The sequence below is a fragment of the Carlito syrichta genome, unplaced genomic scaffold (genome assembly GCF_000164805.1).
Source record: "Carlito syrichta isolate Samal-C Ts95f unplaced genomic scaffold, Tarsius_syrichta-2.0.1 Scaffold114318, whole genome shotgun sequence".
Classification (NCBI taxonomy): domain Eukaryota; kingdom Metazoa; phylum Chordata; class Mammalia; order Primates; family Tarsiidae; genus Carlito; species Carlito syrichta.
The window spans coordinates 134169-153663 of NW_007058414.1; the positions used below are offsets into that span (position 1 = coordinate 134169).

The 19495-nt window shown below is 38.8% G+C and overlaps 1 protein-coding gene across 1 annotated transcript in view; it reads left to right on the top strand.

Moving 5' to 3' along the window:
- The window catches only part of PTCHD1 (patched domain containing 1), a 51969-nt gene extending 37285 nt beyond the window's left edge, over positions 1-14684 (top strand). Inside the window, exons 2-3 of the mRNA XM_008072123.1 lie at positions 7-667; positions 12916-14684. Coding sequence (XP_008070314.1) covers positions 7-667; positions 12916-14570 — 2316 coding nt within the window. The 3' untranslated portion in view covers positions 14571-14684. The remainder of the gene's footprint in view (positions 1-6; positions 668-12915) is intronic.
- Positions 14685-19495: the final 4811 nt, after the last annotated feature.

The following is a 19495-nucleotide window of genomic DNA, read 5'->3' on the forward strand; positions in this document are numbered from 1 at the left end:
CCACAGTTGCATGCTGCTGTGACCAAGATCCAGGTTCCAAGGCCTGGTTTTAATTACACGTTTGCCCACATATGTATCCTGAATAATGATAAGACTTGCATCGTGGATGACATAGTGCACGTCCTGGAAGAGCTAAAGAATGCTCGGGCCACCAATCGGACCAATTTTGCTATCACATACCCGATCACTCACTTAAAGGACGGCAGGGCTGTGTACAATGGGCACCAGCTTGGGGGTGTCACTGTGCACAGCAAGGACCGAGTGAAGTCTGCAGAGGCTATCCAGCTCACCTACTACTTGCAGTCAATCAACAGTCTCAATGACATGGTGGCCGAGAGGTGGGAGTCCAGCTTCTGCGACACTGTCAGACTGTTCCAGAAATCCAACAGCAAAGTCAAAATGTACCCTTATACATCCTCATCACTGAGGGAAGATTTCCAGAAGACCAGCCGTGTGTCAGAACGTTACCTGGTCACCAGCCTGATCCTGGTGGTCACCATGGCCATCCTCTGCTGCTCTATGCAGGACTGCGTCCGCAGCAAACCCTGGCTAGGCCTGCTCGGGTTGGTGACCATAAGCCTGGCCACCCTCACTGCAGCTGGGATCATCAATCTTACTGGGGGAAAATACAATTCCACCTTCCTGGGAGTCCCTTTCGTCATGCTAGGTAATTATTACCTTTCATTTTTGTTTCCTCCCGCTGGTGGTGGTGAGTGGGTTCTTAAAAAGCCATGAGTAGCTAGCTAACAACTTTCTTTCATTTATAGTGTCTTCATTTTCCCAGAAGTCCTGGGACCAATTCTATAAAGCACTGGTCATCAGCAAGAAGCAACCTAATCTGGTAAATGTGCCAGAAGCCCAAAGTCCTGGGTTCCCGTCCTGGTTCTCCATTAAGTAGCTTGTGGTATTTAGCAGATAATAATCTTCCCTGTACCCCAGTTTCTTAGGCTGGCCTTCCCCAGAAACAGGCAAGGATTTAGAGACAAGGAGTTTATTTGGAAGGTAAGCCCAGGAAGCACCAGTATGGGAGTAAGGAAATGAGACAGGAAAGCAGACAGTCCAAGGCATGTTAATTAGCAGGTTGCTGCTTTGGGTGCCAGTCCCACTGGGGACCTTTGAGAGATCTTGTAGAACACACCTCAGGAGAGGTCCTCCCAGAGGGGTGAGGAAGTTGGGCTATTTACCCAGAAACCTTGTGGGATCCATTGAAGGTTGCTCCCCAGGATAGTTAACTCCCCAGCACTTCCCAGGGAAGACTGAGCACACTCCTGCAGCTAGAGGAAGCCCTCAGGTGACTTTGTAGTAGTAAGCCTTCAGCAAGCTTGAGAACAGTGAATGGCAGGGCATGTGGCTTGGGCACTGATAGTGTCTGCTACTTTCAGTTTCCCCACCTTATAAATAGAGTGGATGTGAGCATCACATGAAAGGACATGATAACTATACAAGAACTTTGGAAGTGATGTGTGAGACATCATAGGAAGGTAACTTTTTCGTGTTCTTGCTATGAACTCAGGAAAATGTTATAATGTGATGTGGTGATGGTGACATTGTGCTTCCAGTATATTCACTCTGGGAGAGGGGGCTACAGGAATCCTCTGATAGGAATAGTGGTCAAAACAAAGCCATAGTAGTCTTAGCATTAGTTGCTCTGTCCATCTGGTATCAAAGATGGCATTCCCAGCAAGTCTGATGGCAGGGTTGCTGTAGGCCAAAGATTCAAGAGGTTAGCTTTCCCCCTTTTCTGTGGCAATTTCTCATCAATTCCTTCAGCAAAATTAAAATGGCATTTGGAATCAGATACTACGTGACAAATGAAGTGGCACTTTTCATTGACTGGGAAATAATCACAGTTGAATTCATTAGTATGCCTTATGCCCTGTTTCGGAATAGTAGAAAATAATTCTTAAGAATCTGATTGTAAAATAAAATATAAGCAAGAGCAGGTTCATAAATTTTGCATTCAAAGCCAATGTTTAATTCTGGTTTTTGATGACCAGTCTTAAAATGTCAATATTTCAAATGACCAAGAAGAAATGCTAAGGGTTTTGCACTACAAGTCAATAAGTTATTGTCCAGTGTTTAAATTTGCCCATCTATAACATAAAATGGCTATGCTTAACCTAAGAAAATTTAAGCAAAACTTTTTGACTTGGCATTGAGATTTAACTTTGAGATTTCCTCAGGAAACCTCAGCTACGTTATGGTAAAATGATAAGCAGGGCTGGTGGGGCTGCAATGCCACAGAATTACTTTCTGCCCTAATGCTCTGTGGCCTGTGGGAATTGAGACGGAGTCAATAAATATATACTAGTACTTTTTGTCAAAAGTTGCATATTGTGATGAGACTGAGCAGCTTGAGAACTTGCTAGATCAGCTTACTTATCATTGACAAAACAACAGAGAAGGCTGCTGTACTTCCTCCTGAACTCAGCCTGTCAAGAAAGCAGCATAACTTCCCTCTTTAAAATAACCCCAAGACTATGTGGGCCGATTGTTGGAATACAGGGCAGTTCCTTGAAGAGAGTAGGACTGAGTATTGGTAGCTTCCACAGAGGCTTGAGTCCAAGTTTAAATTAAGGTGTTTAGCTCACGATTAGTCGCATGCTTAAGTGTTTTGGAGATGGGGGTGTGTTTTATTTTGTTTTTTAGCTTTTCATTTTCAAAATACAGTGCTTTTTTGTTGTCGCTTTTGTGGGAGGAAGATAAACAGGAATAAGAAAAGGGTGGGGAACTGAAGGGAGATAGCAAGGTTTTTAATGTGAGGAAAAAGGATATTGGAGCTAGGAAAAAGACGTGCTGGTTTTATGACATTCCTGGTTGTTACTAGTGAACTCATAGCATGTTAGAATATTTTAAACTTCTTAAAAATTAATTGTACTAAGTAAGAAAATCACAATATTAAATCTTCTTAAAATTAACTTTAAGTAAAATAAAATAGCAATATTAAAAATGTCTTAAAGTTAATTTCACAAGGTAAAATGAAATTGTAATATTCAAAACTTCTTTTTTTTTTTTTTTTTTTTGAGTTGGAGTCCTCACTCTTTGTCACCCAGGCTGGAGTGCAGTGACACATTACCGGCCAATGCAGCCTAGACCTGCTGGGCTCAAGCGATCCTTCCACCTCAGACTTCCAAGTAGCTGGAACTAAGACGCACGCCGCCACGCCCGGCTAATTTTTGTGGTTTATTGTAGAGACAAGGTCTCACCAAGTTGCTCAGGCAATCCTCTCGCCTCGGCCTCCAAAAGTGCTGGGATTACAGGCTGAACCACCACGCCTGGCCTCAAAACTTCTTAAAATTAATTTTAACAAAATAAATCACAATATTTAAAATTTCTTAAATGTTATTTTTTTGTACTTTTTAAGAAGGCTTTAAGTATCATAAGTAAAAGTCAACGCAAAATAGACTATGCCAGATATTACTGATGCAGGGAAGGATGTAAGAGATAAGATGGAAAGGTGCTGTTAGCAGGGGAATAGTTTTTAAAAAATAAATTCAGAAATAGTAGTGCCACAACTCTGCAGAGACTGAGTATCGCTAAACTTTATGTTACAGTTCGATTCAGAAAATCTGGTATTTGCAGTGAAAGAGACCATGCACCACAGGTGCCCAATAAGCCCTTGTTTGTAATTTGTGATGAATGATACGTACATTGATTTGATGGCAGTTTTCCCTGCTGACAATCAGTGTGCAACCTTTCTGTACATTTGTTGTCCAAAGAGTTCTCAAATTACTTAGTCACAACATAAAAGGAAGCTACATGTTTTAGTAGCTAAGGCCCATTTGCAATAAACACTTTACACGATGTAATGGGTGCTTAATATACTCATAAAACTAACAGTGCCTGGATTTGGAATGGTTGCCCTTCTGTATTTCTCAGATAAACTCTTCATTCTTAAGCGTCTGATTGTAAAATAAAATATAGGCAAGAGCAGGTTCATAAACGTTGTATTCAAAGCCAATGTTTAATTCTGGTTTTTGATGACTAGTCCTAAGATGCCAATATTTCAAATGACCAAGAAGAAATGCAGTGCTAAGGGTTTTGCACTACAAGTCAGTAAGTTATTGTCCAGTGCTTAAATTTGCCTGTCTATAACATAAAATGGCTATGCTTAAGCTAAGAAAATTTAAGCAAAACTTTTTGATTTAGCATGTTATGTAAATACAATATCAAATCAAATTTTAAAAATATAGCCTCGTTTAGAAGAAAATGTATCTTAGAAAAGGTCTCAAATGCAGACATTTCCTTGGCTGTCAATCGGTCTATAATGTAGTAAACATTATAGATTTAAAATTCAACAAACTAAGCATTGTCAGTGTGATACCGGTCACATAAGGCCAGATCCAGCCAAATGCCAAAATGGCTGTAGATTTAGAATGGAAAATTTTAAGACCACATGTGTCAAGCAGTATTAACCTGACAAAATTCCAGAAGAGGAAAGAATCTGAATAAACTCTGAGAGTTCAACATAATGGGATGTGACTGAATGTTTCTAGCCAAGATGATATGTGACATCTCTGGCAATAAGAATATATCCTACACAGATGAATCATTTTGGCAATGATGTAAGCATAGATACATCATGATTTCGATTGCTTTTAATCAGTGTTGTGCATATCAGACAATCTCATTTCTGCCAAAACCTCTGTCCAGATGAGTCAGATAGTGTATTTAGAGCTAAAAAACTAAAAGGTCTACAGTATTATAAATACTCACTGGCATTTTTTAGTTACTATAATTTGGAGTTTGTTTGGTCTATACCTTTTATCATGCATAAAATAATATCCCTTTTTCCAAACTATATTACTCTCAAGTAGTGAGGTACTTGAATTGCCATTTGTAAATATTAATATATGATGCTCATCATTTTAATCTGTTATGGAGTTTTATTTAAAGGATGAAGTTTACACTATTGTTCTTCAGTTGAATATGATTCAAGAAATTGGCATAGGTTTTGTATGTGCAAGCTGTCCTTACAGGCTTAATATTTCCACAGCTTTGCCGATCAGTCAGAAATGAGCAAAGAGATGGAATGTTAGAGAATATAGAGGAGAACAGAAGAAAGTTTCTTATTTTTTCTACATCTGGAAAGTTTACTGTTTCATGTACATTCTGTAGAGCAAAAAAGGGGAGACTTGAAGTCATGGTGAAAAATAGCTTGGACATTAGTTTCTACGTGATAATCTAGTTTACATGATAATCTACGACACAATAATCTTTGCATTTGTCAAGATACAGGAGCCCCAGAGATTGGATGAGAAGAAAAATACTCTTTGAGCCCTTTTTCAAATATCTGAGATTTTGAGGTGTCAAATATCAGATCCAGGGTGCCCTCCTCTTTTTGAATTATCTACTAGGCTATTCAGATCCAAGGATGTGAAAGGAGGAAAGGATGTGGATTAGTGCTAGAAAAAGAATAATAACAGGGAAGTTTGGTTTCTTTCAGCTACATATGCTAAGATTATTCATATTTGGTGGAAACCAGAAGATCAGGTTCAGTTCTTCAAGAAATTGTTCTCATGTGATGCCACTTGAAATATGATGCAGTATATGGAGCTCATAGGAAAGGAGGTACAAAAATTCTTGTGCAAAAAATTTAGTTCCAGCTGAAAAAGTGAAACTCTTTATTATTTTTGCTCTAAACTTAAACAAACTTGAAAGGTTTTGCTTTTCTGATGAGTATTCTGATATATTCCTAAAATCAAAAGAGCATATGGGAAATAACAGCCAGATAATAATAAAACTTAAACATTATGAAACTGCCAATATCCAGTCATTTTTTACCTACAAAATTTGTACCAATATCCAGCCATTTTTAACTACAAAAATGGTAATTTTGGATGGCTAAACCTAATACATTATTGTAGAAATCCATTACTTGCAACAATATTACAATCTGCATAATGGACTATATTTGAGTGTTATAAAAATATTCTGCTTACATATAAATTAGTAATAAGGTCAGCAATTTCTAGAAGTAAAAAACTGGTTTATCATGATTTTGTGCACATTTTGTGTAATCTACTTTAAAATAAGACATTTTATTTTATAATATTTTCAAAAATTTTTGGTAATAGCCCATGGTCATAACAGGACTAATTTACAAGAAGATTGTGTAATCTGGTTTTGTAATTAGTTCTCATCCTTTTATTCTTATGTTTCACCAATCATATTACAGTGAGGGGTGGATGGAGAGAAGTAGCTTTGGGGAGAGGGAACAAAATAAATTTTATTGTTCTATTCCTAACCATAAAGTAAGACAAGAGTAGGACTGGGGATGTAGGTCTAGGAAGACAGAAGTCAGGCAAACAAATGCAAGGGAATTTTGTATTTGACCCAGGACTCCCAGGTATCCTCTGTGTGATCTATCTACCCAGTCTTACCCAGGGAATGGAGAAGTGGCAGACCCTATAAAGGTTGGGCAGCACGAGACACTGGGACACAGCTAAAATGGACTCTGAAGAGAACCACCTAGTATCTATATTTGGACTAGAATCTCAAAAAGTCATGACTGGATAGTCTTGACCAGATGGGTCTATAGGAGCTCACAACCAAAGCAGATTCACAGTCATTGTCAAGGAAACCCTGCATTTCACCTAGGCTACTTTATCAGCCAGGTACCAAAATGTAGACAGATGGAGCCCAAGAGAGAGGGATTCTAAAGCCTCTTCTCTGCATCTGCATTGATTGGTGTAACAACACTAACCTTTCTTTGCCTTATCAGTAAAATAAATTTCACATCAGCCAGCAATATGTATGTGTGTGTATAATTTATATGCATAATATATATTGCATATCACATTACTATATTATATGTCATATATAATATGATATGCAGTAAGCTTACTTATGAATTTATATAATAGCAATGTGTTTATAACATGTTATCTACATTGTTTAAATGTTTAAATATAAATACTATATATTTATCTGTATATGGTATATGCTATACATTCAAGTACTTTATATGTAAATATATAAAATGTTTAAATAAGATATGCCATATATACATACATTTATTATTACATCTGCCTTTTATATAAAATGATATTAGACAATGACCATAGCATACATTATTAATATACACTGGTTTTAAATAGTGCACCTTACACACACTATCTTAATACCTTATCTTTAAACAAGGAAGAATTATTAGAAAATTCATGTCTAGGGCTCTTTTTTGCAGCTATCTAGTCAATGAAAATCATTTCTAAGGTTAAAACCCAAAGCTCTGATTCAAATTTTAAAATGTGATGCATCGCTGGTACAAAGAATAAGATCTGTGTATTCCCCTGATGTGAGCATCTGTCTTTACTTAAGCAGAGTACACCTTTACTCTTACTCTTAACTGTGAGACAAAACAGGTTATGATAAACCAAACAATTCAGCTTATAAAGTAAATGTTTATAACAGGCAAAGTGTAAATGTAACCCAATTAATGAACTTCTCCCTGAAAATAAATGTTATTCTATCCAGATATATATACACTTTAAATTTCTTCTCAAAAAAACAAAAATCATGAATTTATGTTGATGTCATCGAAAGACAAACATATGTAAACATGAGCTACTTAGTGAAACTCGTCTAAGAATAAAATATATTTTAAGTACATTTCACTCATGCATTATATTCTATGGTTTTTTTAGAAGAATGTAGTAATTTTATTTTCATATATGAAATTTGGCACTGCCTAGGCATGCTATAAATGGCTTCATTGACTCACGATATTAAATGTTTTCACACTAAAACTGAAAGATCATTCATCAGCAAGCCATCCCGTTTCTTCATCTTCTCAGCCATTCCTCACTTTGAGTTCCTCAAAATGAGGAAATACTGCTAGTATGGCAAGGATTAAAATGTGAGTAGCACCTGAAGGCATCAATCAGCCTCTGTGCCGTGACTGTGTGTACCAGGAAAGGCAGGAGAATCTGAGCCTAAAGAAAAATCGGACTTATAAAATCCAGAAGTACAAACTAGATCAATTTGCCTATGATTATTCATCAACAAATAACAGCAAAAAAGAATCCAGATCATTCAGACTGTCTCTGATAACAAAACCATTTTAAAAGTTTAAAATATGATCCACTTTATGAACAACTTTCCAGAAGCATATCTACTGGGTAAAGTTAGGTTAACTCTCAACTATTTGTTAGTAGATTCTTGCCTTACTGGATTATAAACAACCCTGAAGGCGTTGGTCAGGCCACAGAAAAGGATCCAGGTGAGAGTGAGATTTAATCTGTGAGTGTGCCTGACAGTCACCTTGAGTGACTGGAGGATTAGCCTGTTGAGTTTTTTTCTACCATTAGTGTTATCATCTGGGCTGCTTTTTCTCTTCATTGACTCCAAAACCTGATATAAAAATTATTTGGAAAAGAGGAAAATTATTAGCCTAAATTCTTCAGCATTTTATTTTACTAGATGACAATTCCAAAGTCTACTGCTAATAAAATTAATAAAAGCAGTTTCCTTTTAAAAATCACTCTCGGCCAGGCACAGTGGCTCAAGCCTGTAATCCCAGCACTTTGGGAGGCCAAGGCAAGAGGACTGCCTGAGCTCAGGGGTTTGAGTCCAGCCTGGGAAACTTGGTGAGATCTCATCTCTACAATAAATAAAAGTTAGCCAGGCATGTTGGGGCACGCCTGTAGTCCCAGTTACTTGGAAGGCTGAGGCGGAAAGATCAGCTGAGCCCAGCAGGTCCAAGCTGCAGTGGTCATGTGTATGCCACTGCCTCCAGCCTGGGCAACAGAATGAGACTCCAACTCAAAAAAAAAAAAAAAGAAAGAAAGAAACCACTCTCTTAGTACAAATCATGCCTAAATGTTGGCAAAGAGCTCTATTGTCCTTTAACCCAGGACCTGACTGAAAACCCTCTTTGCCTCAATGCATTCACTCATGAATAGTTAGAACTTGGACGTGTGTATGTGTGTGTGTGTGTGTGTGTGTGTGTGTGTGTGTGTGTGTGTGTGTGTGTGTGTGTGTGTATCTTGACACATACTGATATGCATGTGATCTTATGCATGTAACAAAAATAGAAACAAACATCTTAAATGTGCTTTTAAAAGGCAAGCAAATGTTTTCAAAGCCTCTTTATCTGCAAAATTTGAGGAATCAGTATGTGTTGTTTAAGAGGTCTCTGGCAGTTCTTCAGCCTCACATAGACTGCAAGAGAAGGAGTGCCCTGGGATGATGCAACATTCCTTGGAATGTGAGCATGTCAGGATGTTGATTCCTGACATATCTTGAAAAGTATCTTCAGTCCACATGTAGTATCTGTTTGCCCACATCTGTAAGATTTGGCTTCAGAGTCCTGCTTGCTGGACTCCAGCTCCAAAGACAAAAGAGCGATGAATGATGCTGATGCTAAAGAAGGGAGCCACCAGAAGAGAGAAGAAAGTGGAGAGGAACAGAACCTACCAAAATCTATTTATCTCTGCCTTTCCTTAACTCCATTTGGCCCGGTTTCTGGAGTGGTAGTTAATGATTAGGCCATGACTGTCTGGAGGAAAAACTGAGAAGTTAGTCTCTGTGAAATTCTCTTACCTGCCATGTCCTCTTCATTCCCTCCCCATTTCTATTCTCTTTCCCATTCCCTAGACCTAAGGGAAGTTGCTTCAGTAGACCACTGTCCCTGATGAGTTTGCATACAAAAGACACCCTTGAAAACCAAAACCAAAGAGAATTCAGCTGTCATTCTAGAGCAAGTATTCTGGGGAGCAGGGCATTCCTCATGTCCTAGGGCTCTTGGAGTGTGTCTCCCCTTGAGTCCAAGCCAGGAAACAGGGTCCTCACAATTAGGCTTTCCTTTAGGGTAACAGGCCAACCTCTTCAGCATAAATACCCAGCTGTGAGCTGGGTCTAGTGCCAGCCAGGCACTCCAGGCTGTTAATCCCTGAGAGGCCCCTGTGGCTGTGTTGGCAATCGTCCCTCCCTTGACTGACTGAGCTTCAGGAAAGAGGCCCAGTTATGGCATCAGCAACTGTCCCAGAAATCCAAGGAGCTCTTATAAGACACCATACAACTCCATTGTGGAGTTTAGGGTATAGGTATCTGCTAGAGAGGTGTGGCTTGAGAAATAAGAATCTAGCCTATTGGGAATGGTGAGGGCTTTAGAGGCAAGGGAAGTGATGACTAACAACAAATGCTGAGTGATCATATTCTTTCTCAGGGCTTCCTCTAGCCTCTGTGAGTGTCTGCTTGCGCACACCTGTAGCAAGAGGAATAAAGGAAAGGCATTGTTTCCAAAAAGCCCATAAGAATAAAATGAGAATTCTCTTTGGAGCTGCCCCCAAAACCAAAAACATATACAAAAACAGTCAGAACCCAATACAAAAAGCTCAACCTATAGAAGGACAAGGCATTTAAAATGCAGCGACAGAACTCAAGACAAGCCAATAGCTTACTTTTGCTTTTCCTTGAGTTTGATTATTTTCATTCTGGACTCTGGAGCCTCACTCTTGTCACCTAATAGCCCTGTTAATTCAAATTTCTTCTTTAGATTAGCTTCTAAGATAATTTAACAGCAAAGTAAGAAATGGATTCTTACTGTATTTTCCAACAAGAGTCAGGATCAGATGATGTCATTACAAAACATCACACTGATTTTTTTTTCTTACATATATTTTTTATTTTAAAATTGTGGGGTACAGTTAAGGATTAGGTATATAAATATTCATTGTGCAGTTACCCTTATCACACTGATTTTTAAAGAATTGCAAAACATTTAATTTAAATTGTACTATACAATTAATTCTGATTCTATAGACATTCTCATTTTCTTACCACATTTAATGACTCAGTACTAAAGCCCTGAAAAAGTTTTAAAATATTTTTTTTGTTTCTGGAAATTAAATGCCATTAAAAGGTCACTTGCCATTTACAGTGACCCCTTGAAGTGTGTTTTCCCCACCAAAGTTTACCTGCTCAACATGGCCCTAGATAAAATGGTCAATATTGTTTCTCCAGGGTGCCCCAGAGGCATTAATTTTCTTTTTACCTTCATCATCAAGGGATCAGTTACATTTTTTAATTTATTTTATTTTAAAGATGTGCAGTACAATTCAGGATTAGGTATACAAGTGGTCCCCACTTTGGCTGGTTTGAAATCAGGTACCCTTGCTAATGTTATGTGCCCCCCCTCCCCTGGCAGTTTCCAGCTACTGCCAATTCCTTTCTTATAGTATTATGGTAAATGTTCAGGGTTCATGTTCTCACTCATAAGCGGATTGGTTACTTTTAACCAAAGGTTTGTTGGTCCATCCTGAGAACATAGTAGAAATAGACAACAGTTTTTCCTACCGAGACTAAGTTAACTACCTAAATATAGTTAACAACAAGATGCCAGTCAATTAGTGCATTCTTTACTTCATGTCTGGGGAGTTTAGGTACCTCCAATTTAATAGAGGCCACAGTGCTAGTTATCAAATTGACAATCTTGACCTGAGCTCTAAAAGTGGCTGTAAAATGATGCCTAATAAATTAAGATAAATGCTAAGTTCCTCGGAGGAAACAGGTCTATATCATTACTGTGAAATGGGCATTTGGGTTTGAGGCCAGGACTTCACAATAAGAATATAAGTGCCAGCCTAGGCATGAGGGAAGACGTGTGCTTCATTATTGTACACACAAGATAACAGTGACTCACTTTGTTCAGCATTATGCTTGACTGGAAATTTTAAATTCCTTTTTAAAAACAAGACTATTGTACCACAGGGTAAAGATTTTATTATCCTCAATAATGGGATTGAATGTGCCAAAGTGTGAAAGCAGAAAATTAGATCTGCTGATTCCAGTGCCAAGACAGGGGTTATTAAAAGTCATAATGGGTCACTTTGGTGGGCTTTCCAACGTTGCAATGGCCTGGAAACTGAGGAAGGCACAGTGGGGAAGTGTCTGGCTCCAACCAGGAGAGGTGGTAGAAGTCGTGCTAGATCAGGTCCCAGGCAGTAAAATGGAGCCAGAACATGAACACTTGCTGTGCCTCTGCTATTATTCCAGTATTGCTGGAATACTAACAAGGGAGGCAACAGCACTAAGCAGTTAAGGAAATAGGTTACTGACCTGGCTCTCTCCCACACAAGCATGCCAAATAGTGCGGAAAGCCAACAGAGCCATTGCCTGCTTGATACGTCATCTATGAACAACCAAATTACTCAAATAGATCCCTGAAGACAAATGGCAAGTCATAAACCTTCACACCAAATGCTAATTTTTATCAATAACCAAGAGAGTTCCTATGAATCTTTTTTCTTCTGTATTTTCTTCCATCTTCTTCACTCTAACTCATTCCTGCTTAATTTTGCTTCCCTCTTTCTCAGATTTATTGCTTCCTGCTCTGATGTTTGGGAAAGAAAAAAGGAGGGGCTGTGATTTAGTTTCCTGTCAAGACTCAAATTAAACACACTACCTCTTTCTCACGAGAGCCCTCCACTTGGTCAATTTCAAATGAGGTGACAGGACGTTAATTCAGAACCCTCTGCCCACCACACCTTCCTCTAAACTGACTCCTAGCGAGATGTAAAGCAAAATGATGTGTGTCCATACATTTTCTCTGGAGGGTTCCAACACAAACTGTACCAACAACCTTAAGCTATTGATATATATAATCCCCATGAGACATAGGCACAAGTCCACTTAGCACTCTATAGGCAAAAGTTCATGTAGCTTTCTTAAGCCGGAGGGCACATGAAGATCTTTGCTCCTCTAGCTGCCCTTTCACTAACCATTAACATTTACAAGTCACCAAAATATGGGTTTATCTCCCCATAGGAGAAGTCATTGACATTTACAAACCTGTCACCCCTAGGGCTGGTTATATTTCCCTTGACCCAGTAATCCCTCATGATCAAGTTGGTTCTCCTCTTAAAAGAGATTAATTCTTTAAACTTTTGCTCTGGTCTTTTTCTGCCCCCTTAGGTCATGGATTATATGGGACTTTTGAAATGTTATCCTCCTGGAGGAAAACTAGAGAAGACCAACATGTTAAAGAGAGAACTGCAGCAGTCTATGCAGACTCCATGCTCTCCTTTTCTCTCACCACTGCCATGTACCTGGTCACCTTTGGCATAGGGGCCAGCCCTTTCACGAACATTGAGGCAGCCAGGATTTTCTGCTGCAATTCCTGTATTGCAATCTTCTTCAACTACCTCTATGTACTCTCGTTTTATGGTTCCAGCCTGGTGTTCACTGGCTACATAGAAAACAATTACCAGCATAGTATCTTCTGCAGAAAAGTCCCAAAGCCTGAGGCACTGCAGGAGAAGCCAGCATGGTACAGGTTTCTCCTAACAGCCAGATTCAGTGAGGACACAACTGAAGGCGAGGAAGCGAACACTTACGAGAGTCACCTATTGGTATGTTTCCTCAAACGCTATTACTGTGACTGGATAACCAACACCTATGTCAAGCCTTTTGTAGTTCTCTTTTACCTTATTTATATTTCCTTTGCCTTAATGGGCTATCTGCAGGTCAGTGAAGGGTCAGACCTTAGTAACATTGTAGCAACTGCGACGCAAACCATTGAGTACACTACTGCCCAGCAAAAGTACTTTAGCAATTACAGTCCTGTGATTGGGTTTTACATATATGAGTCCATAGAGTACTGGAACACCAGTGTCCAAGAAGATGTTCTAGAATACACCAAGGGGTTTGTGCGGATATCCTGGTTTGAGAGCTATTTAAATTACCTTCGGAAACTCAACGTATCCACTGGCTTGCCTAAGAAAAATTTCACAGACATGTTGAGGAATTCCTTTCTGAAAGCCCCCCAATTTTCACATTTTCAAGAGGACATCATCTTCTCTAAAAAGTACAATGATGAGGTCGATGTAGTGGCCTCCAGAATGTTTTTGGTGGCCAAGACCATGGAAACAAACAGAGAAGAACTCTATGATCTCTTGGAAACCCTGAGGAGACTTTCTGTCACCTCCAAGGTGAAGTTCATCGTCTTCAATCCATCCTTTGTGTACATGGATCGATACGCCTCCTCTCTGGGAGCTCCCCTGCACAACTCCTGCATCAGTGCTTTGTTCCTGCTATTCTTCTCGGCATTCCTGGTGGCAGATTCTCTGATTAATGTCTGGATCACTCTAACGGTTGTGTCCGTGGAGTTTGGAGTGATAGGTTTCATGACTTTGTGGAAAGTAGAACTGGATTGCATTTCTGTGCTATGCTTAATTTATGGAATTAATTACACAATTGACAATTGTGCTCCACTGTTATCCACATTTGTTCTGGGCAAGGATTTTACAAGAACTAAATGGGTAAAAAATGCCCTGGAAGTGCACGGGGTAGCTATTTTACAGAGTTACCTCTGCTATATTGTTGGTCTGATTCCTCTTGCAGCTGTGCCTTCAAATCTGACCTGTACACTGTTCAGGTGCTTGTTTTTAATAGCATTTGTCACCTTCTTTCACTGCTTTGCCATTTTACCTGTGATACTGACTTTCCTGCCACCCTCTAAGAAAAAAAGGAAAGAAAAGAAAAATCCTGAAAACCGGGAGGAAATTGAGTGTGTAGAAATGGTGGATATTGATAGTACCCGAGTGGTTGACCAAATTACAACAGTGTGATAGTGTCTGCTTGGTATATTTTCACCTTAGGTCTTATCAGGAGCAAAGAGATTATGTTAATGAAACAATTAAATTCAAAGTTGTTCCTTTCTTTAAGGATAGGAAACAGGCATTTTTTTAAAGTAAAAGACAAAGTGGGGATGGGGAATGGGCATGGAATATTTTCAGTCTTTAAAACAAAAGAGTTGTTATAAGAATTTACACACACACATGCACACACAGACCCTGGGAGACCTATAGTCTCTTAAACTAAGATCAAATAGAAGAAAGCTTATTAAAAAGCAAGATTCTATTTTATCCACACTGCAGATGTTGCTGGTATTGTGAAAAAAACCTACTGATTGAAAGGTCAGCTGCGAAGGCAGAAATAGCTTTAAGCATTGTTCAAACAATAAGGTTTCGAGAACTTCTGCAGAGCAGTAGCATCAGTCATGATCTGTGGTTTGAGGTCTTAGCTGTCTCACTAGCTCCCCAACATCCAAGGAGATGCTTGTGAAAGTTCTGACCAGCAAAAAGCAAGCCAGAGCCTCAGAAACATATGTAGTAAAGTGACCATTACCCATGGACTGAAATTGAGTCACCCCTAAATTAACCCAGGTGAGGCAATTTTGTTGTCTAGAATGAACGTATCATATTCCCCCATTGATATACTTTTGACATATTGTATAGTTTGGTTTGTTTAATACACCTTAAAGCCAATGACAGTGCCAGCACTGCAGACTTGGTGTAATTCTATTTTGAAATATCTTGTCACTTGTCACCAAATGGGTCTGCTTTATTGCAGTCTTGGCAGGAGGATCCAGGGACCCAAAACCACAGAGCCAAACTCAAATACTTGGCATAATGGAGGAAAAGCAGGTGTCAACTTGAACCCGGAGATAGTGTCTCCATTTTAACAGCAACAACAACAACAAAAATAACCAACTGGTACAGCTGTTTGTGGTTTGGTCCTACATGCATTTTTTTTGCATGGATGCCCAGAAACATCCACCCACACATAGCTGAGGAAGGAAAAATGAACACTGAAAGAGTATTTGCTATAGCTTACAACCTGTAGTGTCAGTCTGCCTTTTCTATGAGATATGCCTACTCAGAGACACACAGAAGAAAAAAGATCTTTGGTAAGTTTAAGTCTGGACACTGAGAAACCTTGTAGATGTGCAGGAAGATAAAGGGCCAAAAGGGAAATAGATTAGATGGAAATGAATATAAAAAGTAGTGACCAATACAAATCTATGAATGAAGACAGTCAAACTTTCCTGCTAAACTGACTACACCTCACCTTCCTGGCCTCCCACACACACATTTTTTTTTTTGAGTTGGCGTCTCACTCCGTCACCCAGGCTGAAGTGCAGTGGCATGCTCACGGCCACCCCAACATTGACCTGCTGGGCTCCAACGACCACACACCTTTTTTGATGCCCCTCTATTTCATCATAGTAAGGTTCTTCTGTACATTAACAAGCCTAGGATATTTATACTGTTGACTTCAATATCTACATGGGAATGGTTCATGGATCTAAACAGAAGTGGTTTGATCTGGAAGGGCTGTGTATGTTGCCCCAGACCCCTGCATTTCTTTAAATCTATAAAAATGAAGCTAAAACCTGGTTATATTTGAAACAAACATCTGCAATACTTTTCCCTTTTAGAAATAGCTTACTTAAACATCTTTAGTGGTAAGCATTTCCAAAAAGCATCTTATCCTTCTGGACCTTAGCAGACATACTGTACTACTTCCCCAGCCTCCACAGAGGGGGAAACTGAGACCTAGGAGAATAAAGCAACTCAAGCAGGTTACACCACTAGAGGATTTCCATCATTTTAGCATGCCTAAGACAGGGCAGGCCAATTTGGGGATTTTCTAATAAGACACCTATTACTCCCCTCAAAATACATTTCTAAGGAAGGAACATAGGACTTTATTGGCCACAGAGAAGACTTTTTTAATATTTGGGATTTAAATGTTTGGGGTTCAGGTTTGCCATGTCTTTCCAAACAAAAAAAAAAAAAAAAAAAAAAAAAAAAAAACCCAAATGATTCTGATGTAACCACACCAAGTGCAAATCTGTGCTTTCTATTTCATGTACTGTTGTTCACATAGTTCTAAATACATGTGCCGGGGATTGTAGCTAGTGCATTACACACTTGTTCAGTCTCCCCTGCAGACACACTAAGCGATCATACCAATGTGTTATGCACTCAACTAGAAGATAATAAGCTTTAATCTGAGGACAAGTACAGTCCTCTCAAAAGGGCAAGTTTGCATAATAGATCTTCAATCAATTCTCTCTCCAAGGGGCCTGCAACTAGGCTATTATTTATAAAACACAAATGAAGAGGGGATTGGTTTGATTCTTAAATCATATGTTGCTAAATCATTTTCTGAACAGTGTGTTCTAAATCAGTCATTGATTTAGTGTCAGCCACGTGGAGCGCCTCAGCTTAAAGCGACTCCACAAAACTGACATGACACACACACCAATTAAATGGATTTTGTTGAGAATTTAATCATTCAATTTGGTCAACTGGAATAACTTACTGTGGAACTTTGTTTTATGACAGATAGTAGTTTTCCAACTTGATTGAGTCTCTGTATACCCTGGGATATTGTATTTTTAAATGAAGGGCATTTTCAAACTTGTCAACTTCTCTTTTTCAGCACTTGAAATCAAGGCTTATGGAATTCTGACTGTGAAATGAATTTTTCTATTGGGGGACTATGCATGCCAAGATTTATTATTTATTGTTAGATAATTATTATTTATTTGTTAATGTTGATTATTGTTCTGATAGCATTGGTTTAGCCCCACTATGGAGAAGACACTTTAGAAGTAACTCAGAATCACATCACCATAAAATTTAAGTCTTTACTTCATCAAGTTTTACATTTCGATTTTCTATAAAGAGGGAAGAAATGACCCCTTGATCACTTGAAGAAGCTGGTTTTTTCTTTCAATTAATTCCAACCAAGACATTAATGTCCACTTTACCAAAGAAACGTATTTGGTTGGTTTTGAGTTGGTGTTTGTTGTTTGTTTACCAAAGAAAATATTCATTCATCAAAAATATTTCTCCTGGTCAACTAAAAAACTGTGATACTTGGGCTTTTTTGACCATTCATAAGGAAAATAAAAGAGTCAGGGTAAGGGTGATATTCTCTCATTTAGTGAAACTCGGCAGAAGATGTAAATTCACAAAGAACTTGGTGTTTGCAAAAAAGAAAATGACACTTGAAATAAGGCATAATTATTTAGTCTTACAGCAATGTTGCAAGAAGTAGCATCAGAGCTCCTCAGGTTAAAAGAAGTGTGGTTTGTTCCAGAGAAAAAAGAAGATAAACCCTCATGAAAACTTCTCTCCATTGTTCCAGCTCTTAAGTTTTATTTTAGTGTGTGGGGGTGGGGGGGGTTGTTTTTTGTGGGGGTTTTTTTTTTTTTTTTTTTGGTGTTTGTTTTACTTTAGTTTGCTTTGTGTTTTGTGTTTGTGTTTGCTTGTTTTGCTTCTCCCTTTTCTACCACTTTCACACCCTCATTTTTCAGACAGAAATGAAATTATCAGATGCCATTCTCCATGATATTGTTATTTATGCAAGACACTGCTCTAAACAAGGCCCTTGATAATCCTTTTACTTTAACTAACCACCACCCAACTGTAAGTGGCATTCTGAAGTCATGATACCACTTTTCTCCAGCCTAGTCACACAGTTTGCCTGTGTCTATCACAAGAACAGGTGGGATAAGCAGCTGCCTTGGGAGTGTGATGTGAGGCAGAACCTCTTGTACACAAATGGTATCTTCCTCATAATGGCTTTATTCCTTTGGATTCTATTAAAGTACCCTGCAGCTTGTAGCAGTGTTTGACCTCTGTGACTCTGTTTTCTCATCTGTAAAATGGGGATAATAACAGTAAATATCTTTAAGCTCAGCAAATACTTACTGAGTGTCTAATATTGCCAGATACTGTTCTAGAGACTGGGTACACAACAGTGAACAAATCAGATTTTTAAAATATTTGCCCTTGTAGAGCCTATGTTTGAGGGACATTGCAGGTTTACTGTGAGGACTGTGTGAGATGACATTTGGAAAGCACACCTGGAAGGAACTGGCAGAAAGAAGAAACTCAAGATATTATTATTTGTAATTCATCAATTTCATATAGTATCACTAGGGCTCAGGATATAAAACTATAGAGACATAGATTTGGGCCCAAGATTAGAGCTTAAGATGCAATGAGTTGCCACAAAAGGTAGTTAATTTCCAGTCATTTTTAGGACATTCAAAATTAGGCTGGGTCACTCCTTAGTGGCATTACTGTAAAGGGGTTGCAAGCCCTGGATGTTGGCGTTGGACTATGATCTTTGAAAAAATGGGATACAGGCACTTGGGTTAGGGGCCGTGGAGAAGACAGTACTGAGTATTTAATAACTATGCCTAGCTTGTTTGAGGGAATTTGAACATCCCCTTTGGGTAATTTGTTTTTTTAATTGTGCTAAATAAAAAGCACCAGATAGTCAAAGACATAAAGTTTCTATTTTTTTTAAAAGCATGGCAAAGCCGCAATACAAAGAAAAATATTAAGTTTGTACTATAGTGGATTTGCTGGCAAAGAACTGAGAATGGCTGCAGCCAACACATTGCAGAGTTCCTCCCTGTGGTGGTTACAACTGTTTATTTCTGTTTCATGCCAGCCCAGGAGAAAGCAAAGAGGAAAGTGAATGAGCTAGAATCCGTTCACCTGAAGACAGTGTCAGTATGTCCTTTCCCGTCTGCTTCTCACCTGCCCCCCTTCTGCCCAGGTGATCTGTTCAGTTCTCTTTGATATTTATGAGGACTCCATGGAAGGAAGAGAAAGTGAGGTGACCAGAGAGCTATGGCTTCTGTGCAGATTTTCGAGCTAGATTAAAATCAGCATCATTTGATTAG